The 24,421-nt window shown below is 36.4% G+C and overlaps 2 protein-coding genes across 15 annotated transcripts in view; one reads left to right on the forward strand and one right to left on the reverse strand.

Moving 5' to 3' along the window:
• Positions 1–103: 103 nt before the first annotated feature.
• CCDC88A (coiled-coil domain containing 88A) overlaps positions 104–24,421 on the reverse strand; it is a 138,747-nt gene continuing 114,429 nt past the window's right edge. For 2 of the 14 annotated variants that reach the window (XM_025467463.3, XM_025467441.3), the window contains exons 24-33: positions 22,463–22,555; positions 22,124–22,338; positions 18,841–18,924; positions 17,645–17,848; positions 16,970–17,041; positions 15,903–15,983; positions 13,620–13,888; positions 12,973–13,435; positions 8,704–8,803; positions 4,803–8,180 (exon numbers count right to left, since the gene is read on the reverse strand). In XM_025467463.3, the coding sequence (XP_025323248.1) occupies positions 8,739–8,803; positions 12,973–13,435; positions 13,620–13,888; positions 15,903–15,983; positions 16,970–17,041; positions 17,645–17,848; positions 18,841–18,924; positions 22,124–22,338; positions 22,463–22,555 (1,546 nt within the window). In that variant the 3' untranslated portion in view covers positions 4,803–8,180; positions 8,704–8,738. Of the gene's footprint in view, positions 698–4,802; positions 8,181–8,703; positions 8,804–11,554; positions 13,436–13,619; positions 13,889–15,902; positions 15,984–16,344; positions 16,432–16,969; positions 17,042–17,644; positions 17,849–18,122; positions 18,320–18,840; positions 18,925–22,123; positions 22,339–22,462; positions 22,556–24,421 lie in introns of those variants that run through there. The other 12 variants (XM_049115532.1, XM_049115530.1, XM_025467425.3 and 9 more) reach the window with 10 other exon arrangements.
• Positions 1,617–3,140, forward strand: LOC112672440 (prolyl-tRNA synthetase associated domain-containing protein 1). Its single transcript, XM_025467501.3, has 2 exons — positions 1,617–1,773; positions 2,617–3,140. The coding sequence occupies exons 1-2, from the start codon at positions 1,690–1,692 to the stop codon at positions 3,049–3,051; spliced, it is 519 nt and encodes a 172-aa protein (XP_025323286.1). The 5' UTR covers positions 1,617–1,689; the 3' UTR covers positions 3,052–3,140.

A 24,421-nucleotide genomic window follows, 5' to 3' on the forward strand; every position in this document is an offset into this window, starting at 1 on the left:
CTCTGCCTGTATCTCTGCCTCTATTCCTCTGTATCTCTCATGAACAAATAAATGGAATCTTTAAAAAAAAAAAAAAAAACAACAGTGATAGGTTCTTTTACCATAGATTTAGTTCCATTTTATTATAAAAATCTTTGGTTGTAAGACTTGCTTAGAGCAGGATACTTGGTCATTCTATCACAGGTAGACACAGGTAGACATTAGTGTCAGCCACGTGGGGAAAGGAAGGTAGTTTGGGCTGGGGTGGTGGAGGTGGTAAGTGGAAGGATTTGAGAAACTGTGATGGATTAGTTATAGGGTGTGTGTGTGGTGTGCTGGGGTGGAGGGGAGGAGAATTCATACTTTGAATAATTGATGGCAGTTAATCTCCAAAAGATTTCTAGGTCAGAGGGCTCAACCGCCTAGACAATATGCAGATGCCGCCGCTGCCAGTTTGGGCTCTTTGCATTCCTCTTTTGTAGCTGTCGTGAAGATCCTACCCTGGGTTAATGTCTTCATACTTTTCCACACTTAACCTTTCTTGGTTACAACCAGATTCCAATTCTTCTTTCCCCCGTTTACTCTCAGTTCACCATGACCGGATTTGGGTTTTCTGGAACATCTTCAAATATTTAAGGACAGTTATTTGGGATATGTAGCATCTTCAAGTGGGTGATCTTTGCTATTCCAACGCTTTCTAGTTTCATTTTTGGAAAACCTAGAGAAAAAAGGGATGACTGAGGGGTTTCACAGGAGAATAGAAAACCTCCACCAAGAGGTAGGCACACCGCCTCTTGGAAAAGGGGACCTGTGGTTGCCACTGTTAATTGTAGATGAATAATAATAGTTACTTGTAGATGAATAATAAAAGGTAACCTTCCGAAAAGGTCACATGTAAAATCCTAATTCATAAGTTACAAGTTGAAAAGTCATAAAGGAATAGGCATTTTGACCCCCTCCGCCTCCCCTCTCCTTGTCGGTTCGAGGACCTCACCTCGGAGGTTCCCCGGGTAACATCTGAAACCTCGCACCCGCATCGGCAGAGCGGGGGAAAGCTGGGGGGGGGGGGGGGGGGGGAGGCCGCCCGCTCCCTAGGCCTCCTGGCAAGTTCCACAGCCACGGAAGTCGCGGGAGGCGCGCCTTGGGCGGCCCCCACCTCCGCATGCACCTGCCGGGATTCTGGGATTCTGAGCTCGTGCAGAGGCCTCCAGGGGCTTCAGGCACAAATCTGTCCCGATGGTTTCAACAACTCATGACTCTCAAAGCCGGCACAGGCGCAGTGGGCCGAAGGGACGCGTCAAGGCCAGGGGGAGGGGCAAGGAGCTCGTGTGCCCGGGCCTGCCGGGGGATCCCATCTTCTCCAGGACCTTCGGCAACGCTCCCTACGCTTAACCCCTTAGGCGGCCCTGATCTGTTTACACGGCAGCTACCGGGAGCCTGGGGAGCCGGAAGCGGGGTGGGGGAGGCAATGAGGAAGCACGTGCCTTCCGCCCGTGGAACGCGCGCGAACCACCCCCGAAGCCTTCCCGCCGGGCAATCTCCGCAGACGACTTCCGGGGAGGCGACGGGGGGGGTCGGGGAGGAGCGAGGGGAGAGCCCGCCTCCGGAAGGCGCCGCCCGGACTTCCGGGTACTTCCGCCCCGGCCTCCCGGAAGCCCCGCCCACCCGGCCGCTGCCCCGCCCTGTCTCTGCGCGGGCCACGGCGGCGGCATGGCGGGCGCGGACTTGCGGGCGGCGCTGGAGCAGCGGCTCGGCGCCCTGGCCATCCGTACGGAGGTCGTGGAGCACCCGGAGGTGAGACGCTGCTGCCGGAGGGGTGGGCTCCGCTGCGGCGGCCTCGGGCGGGGCCGTAACGTGCCGCGGAGACGTGGGGTCCAGCACAGTCCCCGGGCTCCAGAGCCCAGCAGGGACCCGACGGAGCATCGGAGGCCTTTCGGGACTGAGACGTTGTTGCGGGAAAACTGGACGTTTTCCTCCTGGATCGATTTGGCCACATTTCGTCTTGACGCGCTTTGACATCTTACACTGGTCAGCGTGCCCGCTCTTCGGCGTGGGTCGGGTACCAGGCCTGGGCCATCCCCGTGGGGTCAGCGTGACCTGGTGACTTGCACCGCGCACGGGCCCCGCTAATGCTAATAGCGAGCTGTGGTCATCCTCGCGGGGTGGACGCCGTGAACGCCTTCAGCTTTGCGGATCTAACATCAAGACGACATCGCCTCCTAGGACCGTCGTCCCCGCTGCGTCGTTCACCTACTCTCCGCCGCCTTCCCTGTGCACGGGGTGGCCCGCAGCCCAGGGCCCGCCCGCCTGCCCGCTCGCCCTCGTCGTCAGAGGGGTGTGGAGGTTGTCCCGTGGTCTGGGTGTAACGGAATAGTAAGGAACAGGAATCTGGGTTGTTATGAATTTTCAGTACCAATAGCTTAAAGAAAAAAAAAAAAAAACCCAAACCCCACTGTAGGAGTAGGAATGCTTGGCCAGGACGCTGGCCTCAGAGGCCTTGAGATGAAGGACTGCCAGGGCCAGGCGGATTACTTGGTAATGGACTGGGAACGGGTCCCCCCAGCGACATCCACTGCACTGAGCAAGGGGAGCACGCGTACATGCATATTTTGAAACTTTTCATGTGATATTTTACAGGTGTTTACAGTTGAAGAAATGATGCCTCATATCCAGCATTTGAAAGGAGCACATAGTAAGAACTTATTTCTTAAAGACAAGAAGAAAAAAGGCTATTGGCTGGTGACTGTTCTTCATGATAGACAAATTAATTTAAATGATCTTGCCAAGCAGTTAGGTGTTGGGAGTGGAAATCTTCGGTTTGCTGATGAAACAGCCATGCTAGACAAACTGAAAGTTGGCCAAGGCTGTGCCACACCTTTGGCACTCTTCTGTGATGACGGAGATGTGAAATTTGTACTGGATTCAGCTTTTTTGGAAGGTGGACACGAAAAGGTGTACTTTCATCCAATGACCAATTCTGCAACCATGGGATTGAGCCCTGAAGACTTTCTCACATTTGTGAAAAAGACAGGACATGATCCCATAATACTACGTTTTGATGAAAACAACTAATTGGGCTGAAATTTAGGATACATTCATTTCTGAAAGTGATTTTCTTACTTGTAATTTTTAAAAAGCATTAAAAGTGATAATATTTAGTACCTTGGTTTGGTGACTAAATCATTTTAGAAGGAACACTTCCTTTCAAAGGAGCTGCTTTTTTTTAAAATTATTATTATTACTTTTTAAGTAATCTTTACACCAATGTAGGGCTCAAACTCACAACCTTGAGATCCAGAGTCACGTGTTCAACTGACTGAGCCAGTCAGGTGCCCTATAAAGGGCTGCTTTTAAAAAGACACACTGAGGTAGTTTGAGTTCAGAGTCCACCTCCAATCCCCCATGACCAATACTCACTATAGGAATGCTTTCAACAAATAAGAGATTAACAGGGGGATCCCTGGGTGGCTCAGTGGTTTGGCGCCTGGCTTTGTTCTGGGCGCAATTCTGGAGTCCTGGGATTGAGTCCTGTGTCGGGCTCCCTGCAGGGAGCCTGTTTCTCCCTCTGCCTGTGTCTCTGCCCCTCTCTATGTCTGTCATGAATGAATGAATAAATAAAAATCTTTCTTTTAAAAAAAAGAGTAGATTAACAACAAAACTGAGGCTAGTTAAGATTAACTATCTTACATCTTCTTTAGGGTGTTTACTTAAAAAAAGCAACTTCCAAAAATCACATGTCTACAATTACACTTACATTGTACATAGAGGGGGGAAAAGAAATATAGGAATATATTAAATTATTGATAGTGGTTATTGTTGGAGAGTGAGATTAAAGAAAGACTTGTTTAATCTTTTTCAGAGGTGAAAAAGGTGAACAAACGTGGAAAAAGTTTTCTGTCCTGTAGAGTATATGAAATTTTACTCACCCCCCCCGCCCTTCAATTATGACATCTGATACAGTATAAGAACTCAGGATTATGTATTGTCAGCACTATAGAAGCTAGTTCATAATTGTGCAGTGAGAAACCTACTTTTTCAGTTAAATTAAAACCTTCATTAGTTGAGGGTCTAGACTACACTACAGAAATATCTAGAAATCTAGTCATGAAAATTCTCATTTTCTTACAGTACAATCAAATGGAATAGTGAGGTAACCATTTTTTCCTAAGTTTACTCAAAAGTAACTTCCATCTGGTAGTGATAGTGTAGCCAATTTGTTACAAAAGGCAGAGTAAGAGTAAAAACTTGTCATTTCTTGATATATAGGAGTAGAAACTACAAGTCTACTCATGACAGAATTTCTATAAAGAATGAATTTAAGTGATGTGGAATTAGTAAGATTTTCCATAAATGATAACATTCTAAGATGCCATGTTACTTTTTACCTGCTATTTACTACCTCTCTAGGAGGAAATTTTAGGTTGCTTTGCACATAAAATGAAAGTTTAATGAATAGAATCAAAGACACTGAGGATAGTAGACAGTGCCCTTCCCATCTTCTACTGAAAACAGGCTCCGAGAGACTAACCTGCCCAAGAATACACAGCTGGTTGCCTCAAACATTCTGCCTCCCAAAGGCTATAAATGAAAATGAAAGACACTGCTTTGTGCAATATATTATTGTATTTAAACCTATATGGGATTGACAGAACTGAGAGTCCATTCTTTTCCCAAACTTCCAATACTCATCTCTAAAAGATTTAGACAGAATCATCTCAACAATGTTATAGGTTATGTCTGAAAGACGGTTTCCAGGTCAAAGGGAAAGGCTAAAGATAATATTTAGCTAAATTATATGTTACGGTTTTTAAATGATTAACCACTTGTTATAAAAATCACCTGTTTTATTTCTTTTTATATCAATCAGTTTAAGTGAATGTTAAGCCAACTTAATTTTTTTAGGAGTAATAAAGTTAAAACTAAAATGAAAAATGAAATGTTTTTAAAAAGACAAATCAACCAAATGATGGTTTGTTACGAACTGGATTCCTGTGGCTGACAACAGGTATTACCAAGAAATCATCACTGCTATTCAACTCCAAATCCCTCAGTAGCATTACTTTTAAAGGAAATGTTACAGCTTTTATATTATTTGATTTGGTATTTAATAACAATTTTAAGTACAACGGCAAACATTGAAAGAGAACCCTTAGTAGAAAAGAAAAAGACAATTTAAAATCAGGTTTTGTTAAAGGGTGTTGTAAGTGCAACTTTATCCATAAGCATTCCTTTTAAGGCATTTTCACTCTTGTCCAAATATCTCAACATGTACATCAAGGTTTATATCACAAAATGGGCTCCTTTTGTATTACTCATTCAAGGCTTAAAGAAAAAATACATCTCAGGACTAAGTGTAGCAGAAAAGAAAAACACAAGAATTCACTTTTCTCATAAAAGTAACTTAAAATACAAAGTCATTGAGCATACATTATTACTCCTCATTGTAATTCCAGATTTGGTACAGTATCTTTTTTACTTCCTGACATAAACTGTTAAGACGGTGCGGGCTGTAATACTTCATTTGTGAGGTGGCTGCAATTCCATAGTATGCACAGTGATTTTTTTTTTTTTAATAGGCTCTTACCATGCCTTGCATGAAAGGTGCTACATACAAACCTGTTACATGAACTCTTTGGTAACCACCAGTTCAAAAACATGGACCAAACCTTTCCACATGGCCAGATCTGAAGCACTTTATTGGAGCTCTTTGCTGAAGCTATTACCCTGTATATTAATTCTTCAGTTTCCTAGGGGGGTTAGGTGTTGATTTAGAAGACAGCCAGACAAAAAGCATGTCAGGCCCTAGTCAGGAAAGTGGCCCAGTAGGTTCCTAGGTAACCATACTATTTTGTTTGGCAGAAGCAGTTTATCTAAGGGAAAGGAGTGACTTCCTACTAAGTTTGCTTCTTAATCTTTTGGAGAATGTAAAATATTCATGAGGTTATTATCTAGTCCTTTCTTGAAATGGTATGGAAAAGGTGATGAATATAATTGAGAATATTCCTACTTTTGCTGTCTCGAGTGTTCCCTTGGTTGTCTCTAACTGCACTTTCTCAAGGTCAGCCTCCTCATCCTCAGATTCCAAACTATATAGGCCGCCCCTAAACATGTTCTGTGTGAAGCAATAATGTGCTGCTTAAGTCAACAGGTTCTCTATTTTAGGACATTAGTGTTCTGGAGAGGTCAAGGTATGGTATGAGTCACCCTTACTGGGCCACTTCCTATTCATTAAATTCCAACTTTCAGTAACTGTCCTGGGATGTGTCCTAGTTGTGCAAATTAGATGCTAGTTAATATAAATCTAAGTTACCCACTTACTGTATTTAGCTAAAACATAACTTCTATATTTACTTTCAATTTACCCACCTAAAAATGAATTTACATTTTTTACATGCAAGTATCTCCAGACTGCCATGATGCCCATTATCAATTTGATACTTGAATCTGGGGAGTCACAATGGAGAGAGATGTTTCAAAGTCTAGAGAATACGTTTTAAATATGTCTGTTGTGCAATAGTTGTATTTTAGTAAGAATCCTTTGTATTTACATTTACATAGCACCTTTCATCCAAGAATTTAAAAGTGATTTAATTTTACAGCATTATTTGGCGGCAAAACCTAAGTTAATGGTGGCATTAAGTTAAGTAAGTCCAAGTTCTCTAAATTCCTTTTTAATTTCTGGTCAACTATACATGCGGTCTTTCTTTTCATTAATAGTCTTTCTGAAAGTAGACTATGAACACAATACTGCTAACTGGCCTACCAAAAAGAGAGAAGGAGAGGGAGAGAGGGAAAGGGGAAGAGGAGAAAAAGAGGGAAGGGAGGCAGGGAGAGAGACACACACATTTCTCAGGGCTACTAGGTTAGTGATGAAACATAGTTCCTAAACCACACACTATGAATATGGAATTATTCCAAAAAGATTTTTAGAGCTGGTAATGAGAGCCTAAGAAGTATACTGTTAAAATAAAAAAGTCATTTTTTTTCTGACTTCAGACCTTTAAGATTATTCTGATATTTATGTTAAATAATGAATGTGCATTAATAAGTATCATATCAATGCATTTTTTGATTTCATAAGAAAATAAAACTGTGATATAAAATTGAAGCTACAAAAAAACTGATGTTTCCCTGGGTTAACTAAATCTACTTTTTTTGTGCTTCTTTCAAATGTTTAAGTTAACAAATGCATACAAATATTTCAAAAGTACCAATAACAGTTACCAACTTTAATGTAATATTATAAAGGACGAAAACAGAAAAGTTCTTATTAATACGTGATAACCTTAAAAATAAATGAGTTCTTGGCAAAATGCAGATCATAGTAAATTATTTACACTTTTTTTTTTTTTTGCCATAAGAAAACTTCTTAAGCAACAGTCAGCTCTCATGTAAAAAACAAACACACATACATAACCCAATACTAAAGAAGGGAAATGAATTTAAACACAACAGCATTATCTTGGGAATGTGATTTGCTGGAAAACCACCTTACTAAAAAAGTTTCAGAAAAACACTCTTTTTAATTATCTTGGATCCATGTGTGAATGCTTAGTGTTGCTTAATGGGGAATACAGAAAGATTAATATTACTGTAAATTTTTTATAGCTCCTATTTTTCAGATTTATCTTATAAACTGAATTTCTTTTGCAGTGCATCAAAATAATTGGTTAAAAAAAAAGAAAGAATATCAACACATGCAGTCTGCTAACCAAATAAGGCTCTGACATGCCAAAACAATGTTCTCTGTATCTTGATATATAGTACATTCCACAACATACTACAGCATTTAATTTAGATTTACACAACTAAATATAAATGGCTAGAATTTGGCTAATACTTAGCAGAAGCATTAAGCAAACATGGATAAATTCATAAACAAATGACGAAAGAAGTAGATTGTTCTTGGAGTACTTCTTGAAATCCTAATACCTTGGTCCTTAGTGAGAGAACATCCTTTATTCGGTAGATCTTAACAATGTATAGTAAGTCCTAAAACCTTCTAAAAATTTTGGCAGTTGACTCCAGTAGTGCTCCTTGATTCAAGGAAGGAATGAAGGTTTTGTATTTCTTGCCTGCTCTAGTCACGAAGGATTGTTTAAAGTCTCCTTAAAGATTTTTAAAATGATTCCTATAGTTGGGTGTCTTGTTACTTCAGAAATAAAGGCTTCACACTGAGAAACTGAAGGACACTTTTCTCTCTGTATTTAGTTGGAAGGTAGAAAGAAAGAAAATATAAGAAAAGCTTGAAGATAAGAGAGAGATAAAATACAGAGCAGCCACTGTAAGAACAACATGCACCAGATATTTCTTCTATAGAAATGAGAAAGTGACAGAAAGAGACAATTTTTCTTTGAGTGGCTCTTCATAGAAAAGGTTATTCCTTGTTTATTCTCAATTATCAAAAACATTGTGGGAAAATTGTATTCTACCAAAAAAAAAAAAAAAAAAGACTTCAAATTAAAAAAGGGATTCCTAAAACATTACTCACTAGTAAAATTAAATTAAGAAAAAAAATTTTTTAAAGGTTTGTTTCCTGCACTGACAGGCAAAAACTTACAGCAATCAATAAATCTTGCTTGACTAGTATGTAGGACAGAAAGTCATGAAATAAGCAAGCAATATTTACATCTGTTAATGCAATGTGCACTTGTTCTTATACGTAACACGGTTAGTTTGTATAAATGAGATTAATCTCATTTACATTTTAAGCAAGAAACTCACCACTGGGCCCACATGTCATGTAGTGGGTAATAGAATTAGGAGCTTTGTTGCTCCCTAGACCTGCTTTTTGAATTTCTGCTTTCTTGTACTTTGTCCACATCTGCAGGAGAAAAGCATTTCATGTTATTTAATCAAAGGTTAAACATATAATTCATGAAATTAAGAAACTAACGAACTCTTGTTGAGTAGGGCAAGGAGAAAGCATCTAACTCTGGGAAATTTATTAATCTGAAGGACACCTTATTACTTAAAGACTGATTATTGTATTTTAAAAGCCAGAAATAATATACTTGTGTCCTTTTAGTAGCATCAGATAGGTTTACTCACTATGTTTATTTACTAAATGGTCACAAATAGTTTTAAAATACAAAATAATCTTGCATGCAGCCACAGAAACATCCACAATGAAGTATTTGTTTTCTTTACTGAGAAAAATTTTATAGGCAGATAATATGCCTACTTTCACTATTACAGCTAAAACTACTTTGGTCAAAGGGGACCCAATGCCTAATAATGTCAGTTTACAATGTCATGCAAATAATAAGGGTATGATTTCTAGAAACTCAGGACAGGAATGTGAAAACTCTGAGTTTCACCTAAAATCAAGGTACTGAATCTCCAAGTAGTTTTCCAAGTAATCCTTTATAAGTCATAGGATATTAGAGGAACAAAGTGCAGCTGCTCAATTGAGTCAGAGTTGTTTAATTTTTATCTTTAAAAACAATAATAAAGAAGCTAAAATACTGGTGCATCTTTTTAAGACTTAAAGTAAGCAGTATGTTGATTTTTTAAAGTTTGGGAAACACTGGCTCTATATGAATTTTAACGTTATTCCCATGCTAGAAATTTGATTCCAAGTGCTATAAAGAAACATAAGAAACTGCTATTTTGAAAAAATTTTCTGACTTCACGGCAGATGAAAGTTCCTGGAGGAAGTCGAGACTGTATTCTCACAGACAATCCTCAAGACACACGGACATGGAATGGATCTGTCTTACATATACAGTGTGTATGGTATGCTCCTTTTGAAAACATATATACTATACTATAAACTATAGCAACTTGTGTTGGAAATACTTCTTTCCTTTAAAATAACCGCACAATTTTAATATAATAGCACAGGATTTCTCAATGTATTTTGCATATATAAGTTTAATACTTTAAATTTAAAGTGTATGGCCAGATTTATATCTAAAGAGTTGAAGTGGTTATGAAGTAATTCTTGATTCAAAGTGGAAAAGAATTAACACTAATTATTACATTTTAATCACTTGGCCCCCATCTAATCTCATTTATATTTACCATTAAATTTTATTATTAGGTAATAAAAAAAAAAAGAAGAGATGCCAAAAACATTTTTAATGTTAGGACTGATGATGAAACAACAGACAATAAGATAGATGTATCATGGTCAAAGTATATTAGGTGGCACTAAAAAATAAGAAAATTTTCTGATTGTGCTTATGTGATTATCTGCAGTAGAACCATTTTTAGTTAATAGCTAGCTGTGAGAAAATAAAAGTCAAAAATAAAAATGGAGGGATGCCTGGGTGGCTCAGTGGTTGAGCAGATGCCTTTCGCTCAGGGCGTGATCCTGGGGCCTGGGGTGGAGTCCCACATCGGGCTCCCTGTGGTGAGGCTGCTTCTCCCTCTGCCTATGTCTCTGCCTCTCTCTGTGTGTCTCTCATGAATAAAAGAATAAAATAAAAATGGAGAAGCTTTAGCCCCCACAATGATCTTGTTTAAGTTCTTGAGAATGGCTTAAAGGACAGAAATTTCATTAAGCAAAGATTCTCTATAGATTCTATTTCTTCGGCCCATTAACAATAATAATTTAATATAACAACATTTATAAAACAGTAACTTTCTCCCCATTTAGAAAGTTACATTTCAAAAAATTCCTTTTCATGGGATCCCTGGGTGGCGCAGCGGTTTGGCGCCTGCCTTTGACCCAGGGCGCGATCCTGGAGACCTGGGATCGAATCCCACGTCGGGCTCCCGGTGCATGGAGCCTGCTTCTCCCTCTGCCTGTGTCTCTGCCTCTCTCTCTCTCTCTCTCTCTCTCTCTCTGTGACTATCATAAATAAATAAATAAATAAATAAATAAAAATTTAAACAAAACAAAAAATTCCTTTTCAGATACCAGGCTGAGTTATTAGCAGTAATATTTAGGCTGAATCAAAACAGCAAAAACATTCCAGAGAAAGGGCTAACACACACAACTCTAGAAGTAAGTGAATCAGGGTTATGGCTTTGTTTTGTTTTATTTTGTTTTTTTAAGTTCTGGGAGTTACAGATTCAAGTTTAGCTGATTCTGCTTTATTTTTTATTTATTTTTTTTAATATTTATTTATTTACGATAGTCACACACAGAGAGAGAGAGAGGCAGAGACACAGGCAGAGGGAGAAGCAGGCTCCATGCACCGGGAGCCCGATGTGGGATTCGATCCCGGGTCTCCAGGATCGCGCCCCGGGCCAAAGGCAGGTGCCAAACCCCTGCGCCACCCAGGGATCCCTGATTCTGCTTTAAAAGTGTTATGAACACAGCAAGATAATTTTAAAGTTTATGACACTGGAGTCAGACTTAGAAAACATTTTATCTTATTATGGTTATTTCTTTAGCTAAAAGTTTATATTTATTTGTAGTTCTAAAATTTGTTCCACTAAAAACACACTTGTTTATTTAAATTCTAATGTTAATTTTATTTTAGTACAATGTACTCATTTAAAAAGCTGTTTTAAGGACACACACATATAATTTAATAAATATATTATAGAAGCAACAATCCTCACTACTTTGTAAACTTACTACCCTTTTTGAACAGAAGTAAAAATGCAAATTTCCAACACATTGAGTATTATTTGATTTATTTCTTTGAATCTATATAAAAAAAGAGCTGGCAAAACTAATGTATTAACTGATTCCAAGTAAAAAAATGTAATCTTGAAGGAAAGATGGTCCTTGAGTTCTTACATTTATCAGATGAAGGAAAATGAGGAAACAATACAAATGCTCCTAGTCACTATATAAGTAACATGTAAATCTGATGGGGTTTTTAAAGAATTACACTAAATTTATGAATATCAACAATGTTTTAAATCTGAACAATTATATAAATTGGGCAGTAGTTAATTGCTACAGAAAGTGTTAATGGAGTTACTATTTCTTTGAAAATAAAACAGCAGGACAGAAGACATAGTTAAATGGCAAAAGAAAATGACATCTTTTTACATAGTTTCCTTAACACTGTACATGTGCAATATGAAGTGCACATTCTGGGGGAGAAAAGGAGTAAAAGGAAAAGAGGGAAGGAAGAGGAGCAAAAAAGGAGGGAGGGAGAAAATGAGCATTCTTTTTTGGGAGCAACGAAGTAATTATGACTTGGAGATGCCTTCTTGATAATTATAGCATGCAACTATTTTAAGGTGCTTCCAGGTATCAAAGTAACAATCTCTTATCGGGTGACAAGAAATGTGAAAGAGGAGCATGTATTGTTAAGGTATTTTAAGTCATGCAGAAAATGTACAATGCAATTAATATATCATGCAGGCTTTGGTGTGGTTACACATTCATATTTACATACATGCCATCATGTACAAGTGAATACTATGCCACAATTTAAAAATAAAAATATAAGCCTAGCTAAATTATACTTTTCAACAGCAGCTCTTCAAATCAGATTAGAGAAGCACAGTGCATATCAAGTCACATCAGTATTATATTGTGCAGTTTTGATTATACACAACCATATTCATACCAAACAGTCTGATTATCTTCAGAAACCAATGCAGCTTCTGTGTCATCAGGATAGAAGCATGCAGGAGTACTAAGATTATTGCTATCTGCAGAAGACTGTGGGTTACTGCTACTAGGGCTCTGATTATCAGATAACTGTTCATTATCTTTCTTTGTAGCTTTATCCAAAGAGGCAGAAGCCTGGTCAGTTACTCTGGTGATTGGCCTGGGAGGTAACCCACTTATGTTACTAACTAGTTCTGTATTCAGGGATAAAAATGGCTGAGATGGATGAGCCACAGTAAATGACTGTACACTACTATCTTTAGCTGATATTCCAAATGCATCATTAGACATACTAATAATGGCAAAAGTTTGGTTTTGAAAATGTGACTTTTCGGTTCTTGAGTGTCTAGCCTGGACAAACAGAGACTTGGGTTTATCTGTAGCTAAATCATTTTGTGCATGAGAACCTACAGCATGGATTGGAGTATGAAGTGTATGAGAGGACCACTGGTGTAAAAGGTACTCACTAGATGCTGCAGTGATGCTGCTATCAGCAGTAGCTGGTGGTGAATCAACTGATATAGGTAGTCTACTGTCCTTGGTCAAAAAATCATGGATGCTTGTCCTTCGAGTAGTTCCTTCAGCAGTAGAGATCACACTGCTTGCACGAGGTAAAGTGGCATAAGGATTACTATCTTTTGATTGTCGTGATAGAGAAGTTTCTTTTACTAATTTTATCTTTCCTTGAGTGCCTAGTGTAGGTTTTCCTGGAGAGCTAATCAAGTAGGCATCTTCAGTCTTTCGAGGACCGGGTCTCACAAATTGTTCAGGCTTACTTGTCCGTCTATCGTAGAAGTCTCCTGGGGTTTTTCCACTTACCGACCTGGCCAGACCACAGCTAACTGGTTTGTTTTTTCCCAAAAAGTCAGAAGAAACAGACAAACTTTTCATTACTTCATCTAAAAGATTTTCTTGACTTGAGGATTTTATCTGTTAAAAAAGATATCACAGATTAGTGAATGCAGCCAAGCTTTTACTTTCCTGATATGTTAGACTGTGTGATATAAAATTGCTTGGAAGCACCCCTTAACTTAAAAAGAAGCTCTATAGTTCAGTCACAGAAGTTTAACTTGCAGTGTCAATCTAAATTAAAGTCCCAGCAGATAAGACTAACCTGTATTGAGGTAAGCTTGTTGCTTTCTTCTAAAAACTGCTGTAGAGTAACAACTTCACTTCCAGGGGAACCAGTTTTGATCTTGTGATGTGCTCGACTCTCTAATGATTCAGGCATTTTGTGCTGGAGCATTGGACTTGATCTGGTCTGTCTTTTCAAGTACTGGATTGGACTGCTACCACTGCTGGACCAAGCCTCATGATCATGAAGCAGGCTAAATTCTCCACTGCTGTGGCTTTGTGGCCTGCTTTGGATATTAACCGCACCTGCTTTTGGAGTAAATGGTGTGTTAACAGTTCAGTAACAGAAATGAGATAAAAAATATTTAAGTAATAACATTTGTTGACTGGATTCTTACAAATAGCTAAACTGAATTTCAAACTTTATTTAGAAATGGTTAGTAAACTGTGTTAATCTTTCATCAGTCTAACATTGTCTACCCTAGTCTTGTCTCATTTTGACAAATATTTTAAGTTCTACAAGGGCAAGTACTTGCTTTCTCCTCTACACTCAGAGCTAAACTACAAAGCAGGCACTCAATGCATCTGGATGAATAAGTGAATTAAAAAAATAAGTAAATAATACATTTTTAAAAATTCAGGTTTAGGTAACTTTCACAACTTAGAACAAAATATGATTATATTAATGTTAAATTATTTCAGAATGTTAAAACCAGAACAAAAATTCAGAAGTTAAAAAATTCTAATTCTTTGTCTCTCTATGAAATTTTCATTCTTTATTTGAAGGTATCTCTGCTCATCCTGAATGAATATAACCTTAAAGAAGTTTTTCCTAAGATTTAAATAGTAGGCATATAAAGGAAAACCAATGGAGATATGATATAGTTACTTAGCAAATTCTAGTAAAAATACAAAATCAAATATGTTTTGTATTTTATTCTTTAATGTCCTAATCATCTCTGATTGTTCCTTCTTTTCACTTTTGGTATGTGACTATATAGCCTTAAAAGACTCAACTGAAGGCAGCCCTGGTGGCGCAGTGGTTTAGCACCGCCTGCAGCCCAGGGTGTGATCCTGGGATTGATTCCTGGGAATCGATTCCCACATCAGGCTCCTTGCATGGAGCCTGCTTCTCCCTCTGCCTGTGTCTCTGCCTCCTCTCTCTCTCTGTGTTGCTCGTGAGCAGATACATAAAATCTTAAAAAAAAAAAAAAAAAGACTCAACTAAGCTTGAGCAACTGTATAGAATGCAAATTACTAGTTCTGGAAAAAAGCTCCCTAATGTTTATGCTATTCTTCATGTGGATTCTAATTGATAGCAAACTTTATAGATATAGTATCAAGATGGAAATACAACTTTCCATGGTTTCCTAATCATAGAAAGTAAAGGGGGTCATGAAAGAATTTGGCTCAAGTTATATAACATTTTATAAACGGAAGATTTTCTTAAATTTTCAAATCAGAAAAGAAATATTTCATATTTTCAGACTAAATTTTTCTACTGGGTATAAGAACATGATTATAAAAATGAAAAAAACAATCCCTTCTTTGAGATCAGATTTCTCAGAGCACTGTAACAGAGTCATAGCATTAATGATAAAATAACAACTGAGACAAAATGATTTTATAATATAAAAAGCAATGGAACACATGTATTTGTTATAATTTGACAATTCCGGACTACAGAGAATAACTACTTTAACCAACTTTAATAATTTATTAAACAATTCCTGAATCCAAGTAGGCAGTACACCTTAGAGGAAAAAAGGCCTCTAGACGTTTGCATAAAAACCTCACCTTGGAAGGCATATTAAAAATTTAAGAAAAAAAATCTTGAGGTAATGCTTTATATAAGTTATGTGCATCCATTTGTCTTTTGTTATACACAAACACAACTGTCTTCTTGAATTAAAAAATGATTTCCCCTTATTTCAAGAATAAATTAAGCTATAATTATTTCTAAAACAGTTTCTGTAATGTGAGTTCAACATACATGCCTCATGAGAAATGGACAACCATTTTCAGGACAAAGACAAAACATAAGAAAAATAAGGACCTAAAGATATTTTTGAAGCTAAAAATTACATAAAAATATTCTGTCTGTGAAGATGCAAAATGGAAACCAAAATAACTGCTCCTGTTTTTACATTTATATATATTGTATACATTGTATTACAATGTAAAAATATAAAATGTGTGAACTATGTTCCAAACTTAGATGATCTGGATTTCATACTTTACCCCAGAAATTTCATCAATCTTCTAACTATAAAATCTGGAAATGGATGAACAATATTAATAAATTTACCTACAGCATGCATACCTTTGACTTCATGGAGTGAAGCATTATTATTACTATTGCTAGTGGATGTTCTGCTGCTATCAAGGCTGGCTGGTCTTGAAGCTAAATGAAAAAATCAGGAGACAGTGTGATAAAACTTCTATACATTGGAAGTTTTGGCTAATGACATTGAGCTTTTACATTCTGATCACAGAATGCTTTGAGGAAGCAATCATGCATACTATCACAGGCTGAGCATGCCCACAGAGTTGACTCTTACAGATTAGAGAGCAAATACATTTCCAGATAGTTCAGTTAGACACTTTAAAATTAGACACTTCTGAAACACTAGTTCAGACTCAAAGAAAAGAAGTACATATTTAGATTTGGAAATGATTTCTAAATGGATACCAGAACTGTTTTGGTGGAGTAAAATGACACACCAAAAAAGAAAAAAAAAAGTGCTAGTGATTAGGTCACTTACAACAGATCAGACAAGGAACCCTGCACACTGCAGAGATGCCACGAACAGGAGGAACATGAGCATCTGCACAGTTAATGTCCTCCATTCCTATCCGTACAAGGGAAACAATTGCAGAGTTAACATGACCCTACCTTATTTCTTAAAATCCTGCTTATATATAAAATTCCCTCAACATGTTATCCATTTATTACTAGTTTAGTTTGGCAAGATACGGTTTTGTAGATGTCTCCAGAAACTTAAAAATCTGAAATGTTCAACACTGCAGAAAATGTGGTTTCTCAGAGTTCATCCTTTACCAAAATAAGTATTTTTTAAACCAATGGTAAATGCGTTTCTCATAACTTTAACCTTATACCAAAATGGCAACAAAATTACCTTTGAGCACACTGTGCAGGCATACTTTATAAATGACCTTGACCAAAACAGAGACTACTTAGATGAAGCAATAACCTTAAAAGGGGCAAAAGGGAGTATTAGGTTTGGAGAAATGGCAGCAGTAGGGATGAGATGCAGGTTAGAGAAAACATGCTTGCTGGCAATGCCACATTCACCAAATCAATGCCAGAGCCTCAGCATTCCCATTCTGTATGTAATATGTACTCTCTAAATAAAGTTTATATCTTACCATGAACTCTTGATCCCGTACTAGAATCATCACTAATACCTTGTGGACTTATGTCTTCAAAGGATGTAGTATCTACATAAAATAGCAAAATGGATATGAAAACATTTTTAAACAAAAAAAAAACATAAAATGTCATTTATGCAGATAAGGATATTCTTTTTCAATCACATATAATACATCTTGATTTAACATATTTCATAGACTCAACCAGAAACTGGAACTAGGAATAAGAAACAGAATAGTTGTGATGAGGGTTGACTTGCTTAACACCGGAAGCAGTGAAAGAGTCTCCCCAAGGACCCTGCAAAGCAAAGCAAGAGCCTGGGTTGCTCTACGTGGTTCTGTTTGAAGTTGTAGTGTTTTCAGTTTTGTTTTTTTTTTTTTTTTTAAAGCTTCTATCATCACTTTTTCCCTTTCTTACTCTTTAGTTGGCTTACTTTTCCTTTTCTTGTTAGTTCATTAGCTGTTTATTATGGAAGGCCTAGGAAAGATTTTAATTATTTGTATGATGTTTTAAATTTTTGAAATGATTTGAAAATTCTCTCAAATCGAATCCAGACTGTTTTGATAAATTATTTCAGGTTGTTGCTGTCAAAAAAGTACACAAGGAAAAGTCAAATTAAAATTCCTGTTGCCAACAGTTACACCACAGTGCAAAGAGCAGACGGCCTATACCTTTATTATTAACCAACTGCTTGGATCTGAAGCCTGTAGAAGAGTTGACAGTTGAAAAGTTGATGGCTGTAGTAGAGAAGGCCATAGCTCCCAATTCTTTTCTCCTTTTACCCGTTGGAATATCATCAGGAACCTCCAAATTCTCAGTACTACCTGTCCACTGTCCTCCTGCTAGGACCATGGACTGCACCAGGTCATTCATGGCTGGGATGCAAATGAAAGCAAATGAATCAGCATGGTTAATGTATCTATTCTTATTTCTATCTTGTATTATAAATGATCTGGTTTTTGTCTATGGATTAATGCAAGTGAATATCAAAGACTATAACCACAAGGTCATTCGAATTATGACATGCATTCAGCTGAATGAAATGAGTAGGCCAAAGGCTAATAAATTTCAGTAAATATTTTTATCCCACCTCCACCCCCTTTAAAGATAGGAAAAGGAATTTTACTCTGTACAACTGCCATGCTTTTGCGCAGTGATGTGCAATATAATTAGAAGCCTTCATAATGTGGTTTTGTGATGACAGAAATGGAATGAATAAAGGTAAGATGGAGAGCAGTTCTTATACAGCATCATTATTGAAAATGACAAAGAGTCCTTGGTCAGAGCAGGTTACTGAAGAAATCATTCATTTTATGAATCAAATAAGTATACCATTCAATAAAAACCTGAAAGAGATGATATCCAAAGTGACAGACATTTAATGTGATTATGTAATTACCCATACCACTTAAAAAAACAGTATTAATATATAAAGAATGACAAACGTTTTCAAGGGTTACAGGCCATTTTATTTATTTATTTATTTAAGTTAGTTCATTAAGAAAATAAATCCCTAATGCTAAAGGTTTTGTTGTATTTTAAGTAAATTTCTTTGGGAAAAAAGTCTCTATGGCATAGAAAATTAAAGGTGTTTTTTTTTTTCCTGCCAACTTTTAGAAGGCACTGGAAATTTTAAGTATATTACATGTATGACTAAACATATGCATGTATGTATCAGTGAACATACATAGGATGCAAATTCAGTGCCAGTTTTGAAAAAAAATATCCTTCCAGCTCCTTGAATTAGAGGAAGACTGCACTTTGCAAAATAAGAAAAGTGGCACAGTCCAGAGAAAGGTTAGTGAAAAATTAGTAATGGAAGCCAGTGTAGTCATTTGAAAGAAGCTGAACTGTCATAAAGTCTTACACATGGAACGACGGTAGCAGGCCTTCATTTTGTCTTTATCCTTCGGTCTGTTCCTCAAAAAGGGCAGTCTTTTCAGTGCAACCACTTTAATGTCAGAGCATGAGGAAAAACAGAAACAGAAAAATGAAAGAAAAAAGGGAGAAGAACAGATGGGAGTTAAATGTTGAAAATTAAGGACAGAAATGAATGTCTGAGTTTCAGCTATGTATGCTATACTAAAGCTATTATTCTCATGTTGCTGAGTGATAATGAAATATGAAATATGTACTTTGACACTTTAAAATACTTGGAAAGCACTGAAGACAATGATGAGGAAACATATATTTTGAAAGCTTGATTGGCTAAAGTCCTATAAACACAGGAACTGATTAGAAGTACTTACTGAAAGAAAAATTTTCCTAATTAAGCTGTAAAGGTTTATCTTTAAAATTAGGGCTAGTGGTGGGCCATGATGAAAATCTACAAGCTTTTCAATCCTCTGTTTTAACTTTTTAAATAAAAAGACTTCATTTCAGAAGAAAAGTGACTTAGGAAAATACATATTCTAAAAAAGTATTCTAGTAATATAGATCAACAAAAACTAGGGTACCCAGGGAATGTTTAAAACAATCTAAAGAAACTTTAAAACTTCATTATTTTCTTAAACTTTAATAAAGAAAATAGACAATTATTTTTTGGGTTCATTTGAATTCTGGTGCATTGTTCAAAGCACCACAAAAATATTTATTTTTTCAAAAGATGACATGAGCAGTTGTATTCATTTCATTTTGCAAAAGGTTGGCTAGGCAAAAGAGAAAAGCTAGCACTAAGCTCTGTTAGGACTAAAAGATAAGGAGGCACCCTAATGCAAGCAAAAATGACACAGAAATATGTATTTATAACACTTTAAGATATTTTGAAGGGCTTTTTAGGTGACTTTATTAAAAAAACAAAGGTAGCATTTTGCAGAAAAATTCTATAAATGAAAGTTAGTGTTATAACTAAAGTAGGTATCAGTATAAAAATTAAAATGCTCATTAGAGTCACTAATATTCTTGGGTTATATTTTAATAAGATTCAAATATAAAAAACTGTTACACCTTTTGTAACTGCAATTTAGGAGTCAGGGAAGCAACGTGAATAAAGACTTAACAGCATATTGTACATAGCCTTAATAACGATACTCCTCAAGGTTTGCCATCATCTTGTAAATAATCAAAGTTCTGACAAACTGACAAGTATCATCCATTAAAGAGAATGCAATGGACGTACAGCTTTTTAACTTATTTGATTGCTATTAGGAACAGTCGTGATTCATTTAAGCTTTTAATTTGACCTATTTCTTTGCTAGCTTGGTAAACACAGCTGTTTTTAATGATTAAAAAGAAATGAACTGAAAGCAATGTAAAAATGGACACTTAGCTAAAACAAAGCTGAGTGGTTGCAGCATGCACATGTTGTCTTGTTTAGATACTTCTGTTTCAACTGTTTTCCAAAGACTGCTTTAATGACAGACAGGATAAAAGGAATTTTAAATTTGCCAGTGGTGGAATGTGATCTTTCTTATGTCAACTGGTTTACAGACATACAATGTTCTTTTTCCAACATACTGAAATTCAGGGAACATTAACATTGCTGGGGTTTTGTTGATTTAAAAAATTTAAACAGCTGTAGGAAAGGAGAACATCACTGCATTCTGACCCTTATTCTGGATGTTTTAGCAGAGAGTAAGAAGGAATGTCAGATTTATATTAAAAACAGACAAGCTGACCTCAAAAAAGAGTGTTGTGCCTTTCTTGTGTCACATTATCATATCTGAACTGAAATATCTTTCTTTAGGGTGCCTGGTTGGCTCAGTTGGTAGAGCATGTGACTTGATTTCAGGGTTGTGAGTTCAAGCCCCACGTTGGGTGTAGAGCTTACTTAAAAAAAAAAAAAAATCCCTTATGAAATATCTTCCTTTAATTGGAAAATAATTAAGTAGAACTATTACCATTTCTCACTTAATAAGATGTCAGAAATCTTATATCTAAAGGTAACAGAGAAAATTGAATTATCTGGCATCTTTTTACGGTAAACCTGATGATTTCTCTACAAGAATACTCTGAGATTTCATGTAGATTTGACTGATAAGACTAGACAGCAAAAGACCCAAGTAATGATAATCTTGTATGGGGATACAGGATTTAAAATATACCCTATAATGAATGCCTAATCTCTTACACCCTAAAATACTGTCTTTTCAGAGATAACTCCCTTGAGGCCAAAACACTATCTATAGTTTTTTGAGTGTTCTGAGAGTTGCCATAAGGCAAATCTACCCCTGGGGGGAAGTAGTAGCTGTTTTTGCCTATTTACTTCAAAAGAATAGCATGAAATTATATAGATCTATTTCATGTAAACATATACACACACATAAATATACATTTTTTAATTTAGTGACTGGTGATAGTATGAGTGTATTCAAAGTATCTTGTTTACATATTCTATATTGTTAGTAGTCAACTTGTTGGACATCTTCAAAGGGCCTAGCACTGGATTCATTTCTTTCTCTTAAAATATACTTCTTTTGCTTTTACTTTGCCCTTGTTAAGCACACTAGTAATGAAATAAAAATATTATGAATTGTACAGGGCATGTTATGATGTGATACTGCTATAATTGTAATTTAAAAAATTAAATCACAAATTTATACACAAGTTTATACACACCTATTTTAGTCAATTCTTTACCAAGCAATCCCTCAATAATTTTTACAACCTTCGAAATCACTGAATAATATTCTCTCCAAATTGATATCTATTTTTCTTTGCTTCTTATCAATGTAACTTTGCTCCAATTTGACACCAAATGAATAAAGCTCCATTATAAAATGCCTTATTATTTGATTTAGTTACAAATAATTATCAAGATGAGCTCATAAACATTTCTCACTCGCTCTTCGTAATCACCCTGGTGCCAGTATGATACAAAGGTGAAACGCATGCCCATATTAACACAACTACCAAGTGGCAAGATATTCTGGCTCTTATCTCAGTGTTCTTTTGACACTGTTTTACCTCCCTGGCTAAATGACGGTATCTCTGTGTTTGCTATATTTCTAAACACATAATACAGAAAATCACATAGTTATGCAGTATTGCAGTACACAATGAAACTTATAATCATATAGAGTTAAAAAGAAATGCATTCATTAGACTATTACCCCAAAGGACTGCTGAAGTTATATGTTAAAAGAAATCTTTTGAAAAGATTCTAAATCAATACTAGAGATCATAAACGTTTAAAGAGTTTAAGCACTCACTGCTGCTTTTCTTGGTCCCCAAAGTTTGGCCATCTTCTAAAGAGTTTGAGCCTACTGAAGAACTATCTTGACTATCTTGATGGGGGAGCTGAAGAAATCCTTCACTGGAGTCTGAACGGGTAGGTGTTAATGTTAGAGATTTCTGACGTTCTCGATTAATATCTTTCTTAGACTTTATCAATTTTCTCATTTTTAGAGTAATCCAGTTGCCTCTCCTAATAGAATAATTTAAAAAAATTCTTATCAGTCTAAACTTCAACATATAAATCCTTCACAAAATTAGTAGTCTTAACGTTTTTTTTTCCAAAACAAAAATGAGTAAAATTTGATTAACAGTACCTTCTAGGAGGAGACGGGTCATAAAATTTGTATTGATCCATTATTTTCTCTTCTAATTTCTCCTTTTGTCGTCTTAATTCGTTTAACTTATCACTATAAAAATAAAAATTGCATTTTAGGACATGCACTATATTTTGCACAGTTATATTAAATTATTTTGTGACTACACTCTAACTTGTCTCCAAAACATAAAAAAATATAGATATTAGATAAACTATTAAACTAAAATTTATTAGGTACTAACAATAGGATTTTTTCCAAGTTTCTTTTTCTTTATATTTACAGACATAACAAAAGGTTATTGAATTTAAAATTCAATTCTTTAATACAATTTATTTGTTTGAAGAAAAATTTCCATATTATATTCTCACCATGACAAAGGAATTGTTTCAACTGATCTTTTAATAGTTGTTAAGCGAGATTATTAACAGTGACTATTCTCCTATTCTTGGATCTTTTAGTATCTCACATTGTTTCTGAAATGAAGGGTGATTTAGTAAAAATTATCTAAGTAAAAAGCTAAAATGTTCAATAGTTTGCTTAGAATTGTGTATATAATAAATAATCTTGCAAAGATATCTTCATGCAAACAGACTTTTTTCCTTTATGGCAGAATTATTTAGGCTTAATTTACCTTTAGAGAACTATTTCCTGCCTCCAACAATATATGAATACACTAGTTTCACCATGCCTTAGTCTCATTTATGCCCTTGATGGCAGATATTACATAGGGAAGCCTCAAAGATCACAGACTAAAGTAAAATGATCTAAAAAAAACTGTGATGCCAAACTGCAATGTTGTTTACTCAACATACATTTAGTGCTCATTTACAATGAAGAAAACACAAAGAGCATATAAAGACAAATAACGAGTAGCCCAACTTTGCTTATAATAGGAGAGAACATATTTACATAATGGCTATTACAATCCAAGGCAGTAGTGGAACAAAATAAAATCACTGTGGTAAGTACAAAAGCAACTTATAAAAGGAAAATATTTCTATCTTGGATGACCAAAGCCTCAGGGAGGGGGGCCTGAGTGGCTCAGTCCATTAAGTGTCTGCCTTTGGCTCAGGTCATGGTCCCAAAGTCCTGGGATCAAGCCCCACACTGGGCTCCCTGCTCAGCGGGGAGCCTGCTTCTCCCTCTCCCTCTGCTGCTCCCCCTGCTCATGCTCTATCACTGTCAAATAAGTAAATTAAAAATCTTAAAAAAAAAAAAGCCTCATGGAGAGAATGGCCATATTAGATAGACTTTTCAGATAACAGTGCTAAATTAAGTAGTTTAGTTGAGGGGAAGCACTGAGGGATTTTCAGGTTTAGATTTTGTTCAATAGGAAATCAGAAGCATTCAAGGTCTCATTACAAAGTGACATGAAATCTTGGCTGTAGGTACCTTAACTCCATAATGAAATAGAATGTATCAGAAATGGTGAAAGTGAAGAAAGCAGCCAGGAGGCTAATGAGGAGTCTAGCTGAATGGTTAGGCTAAATTAACCAGCACAAACAGATTTGAGAGATTTTTTTGAAGAGGATGCTTTGTGAACAGAGGTTTCCAAGAGTTATACCACATAGCACAATGGCAGATGGTCTATACCTCCCAACTGTTTTCTCTTTTTACCTGTTGAAATATCATCAGGAATCTCCAAATTCTCAGTACCACCTGTTCACTGTCACTCCTGCTAGGACCATGTGACAGAGGCATTCAACTAGAACTGTCTGACACATAAGATACTAATATTTGTCTATACAGATACAATTACTGAAACTTTGGAAATAGATTATTCACCAATGGCCATAATATTAAGATATTCCAAAGATACCCAAAGATCAAGCTCTGGATAATGCCTTTGCTTAAGGGACAGAAAACTCGAATGTCAAGAGAAACCTCTCTTATAGCAAACAGCAAAGAAATACATATCCCTGAAAGAACTGAAGGTATAGTTCAAAGTGGCCAGCC

Source organism: Canis lupus, chromosome 10 (genome assembly GCF_003254725.2).
Source record: "Canis lupus dingo isolate Sandy chromosome 10, ASM325472v2, whole genome shotgun sequence".
NCBI classification, from domain to species: domain Eukaryota; kingdom Metazoa; phylum Chordata; class Mammalia; order Carnivora; family Canidae; genus Canis; species Canis lupus.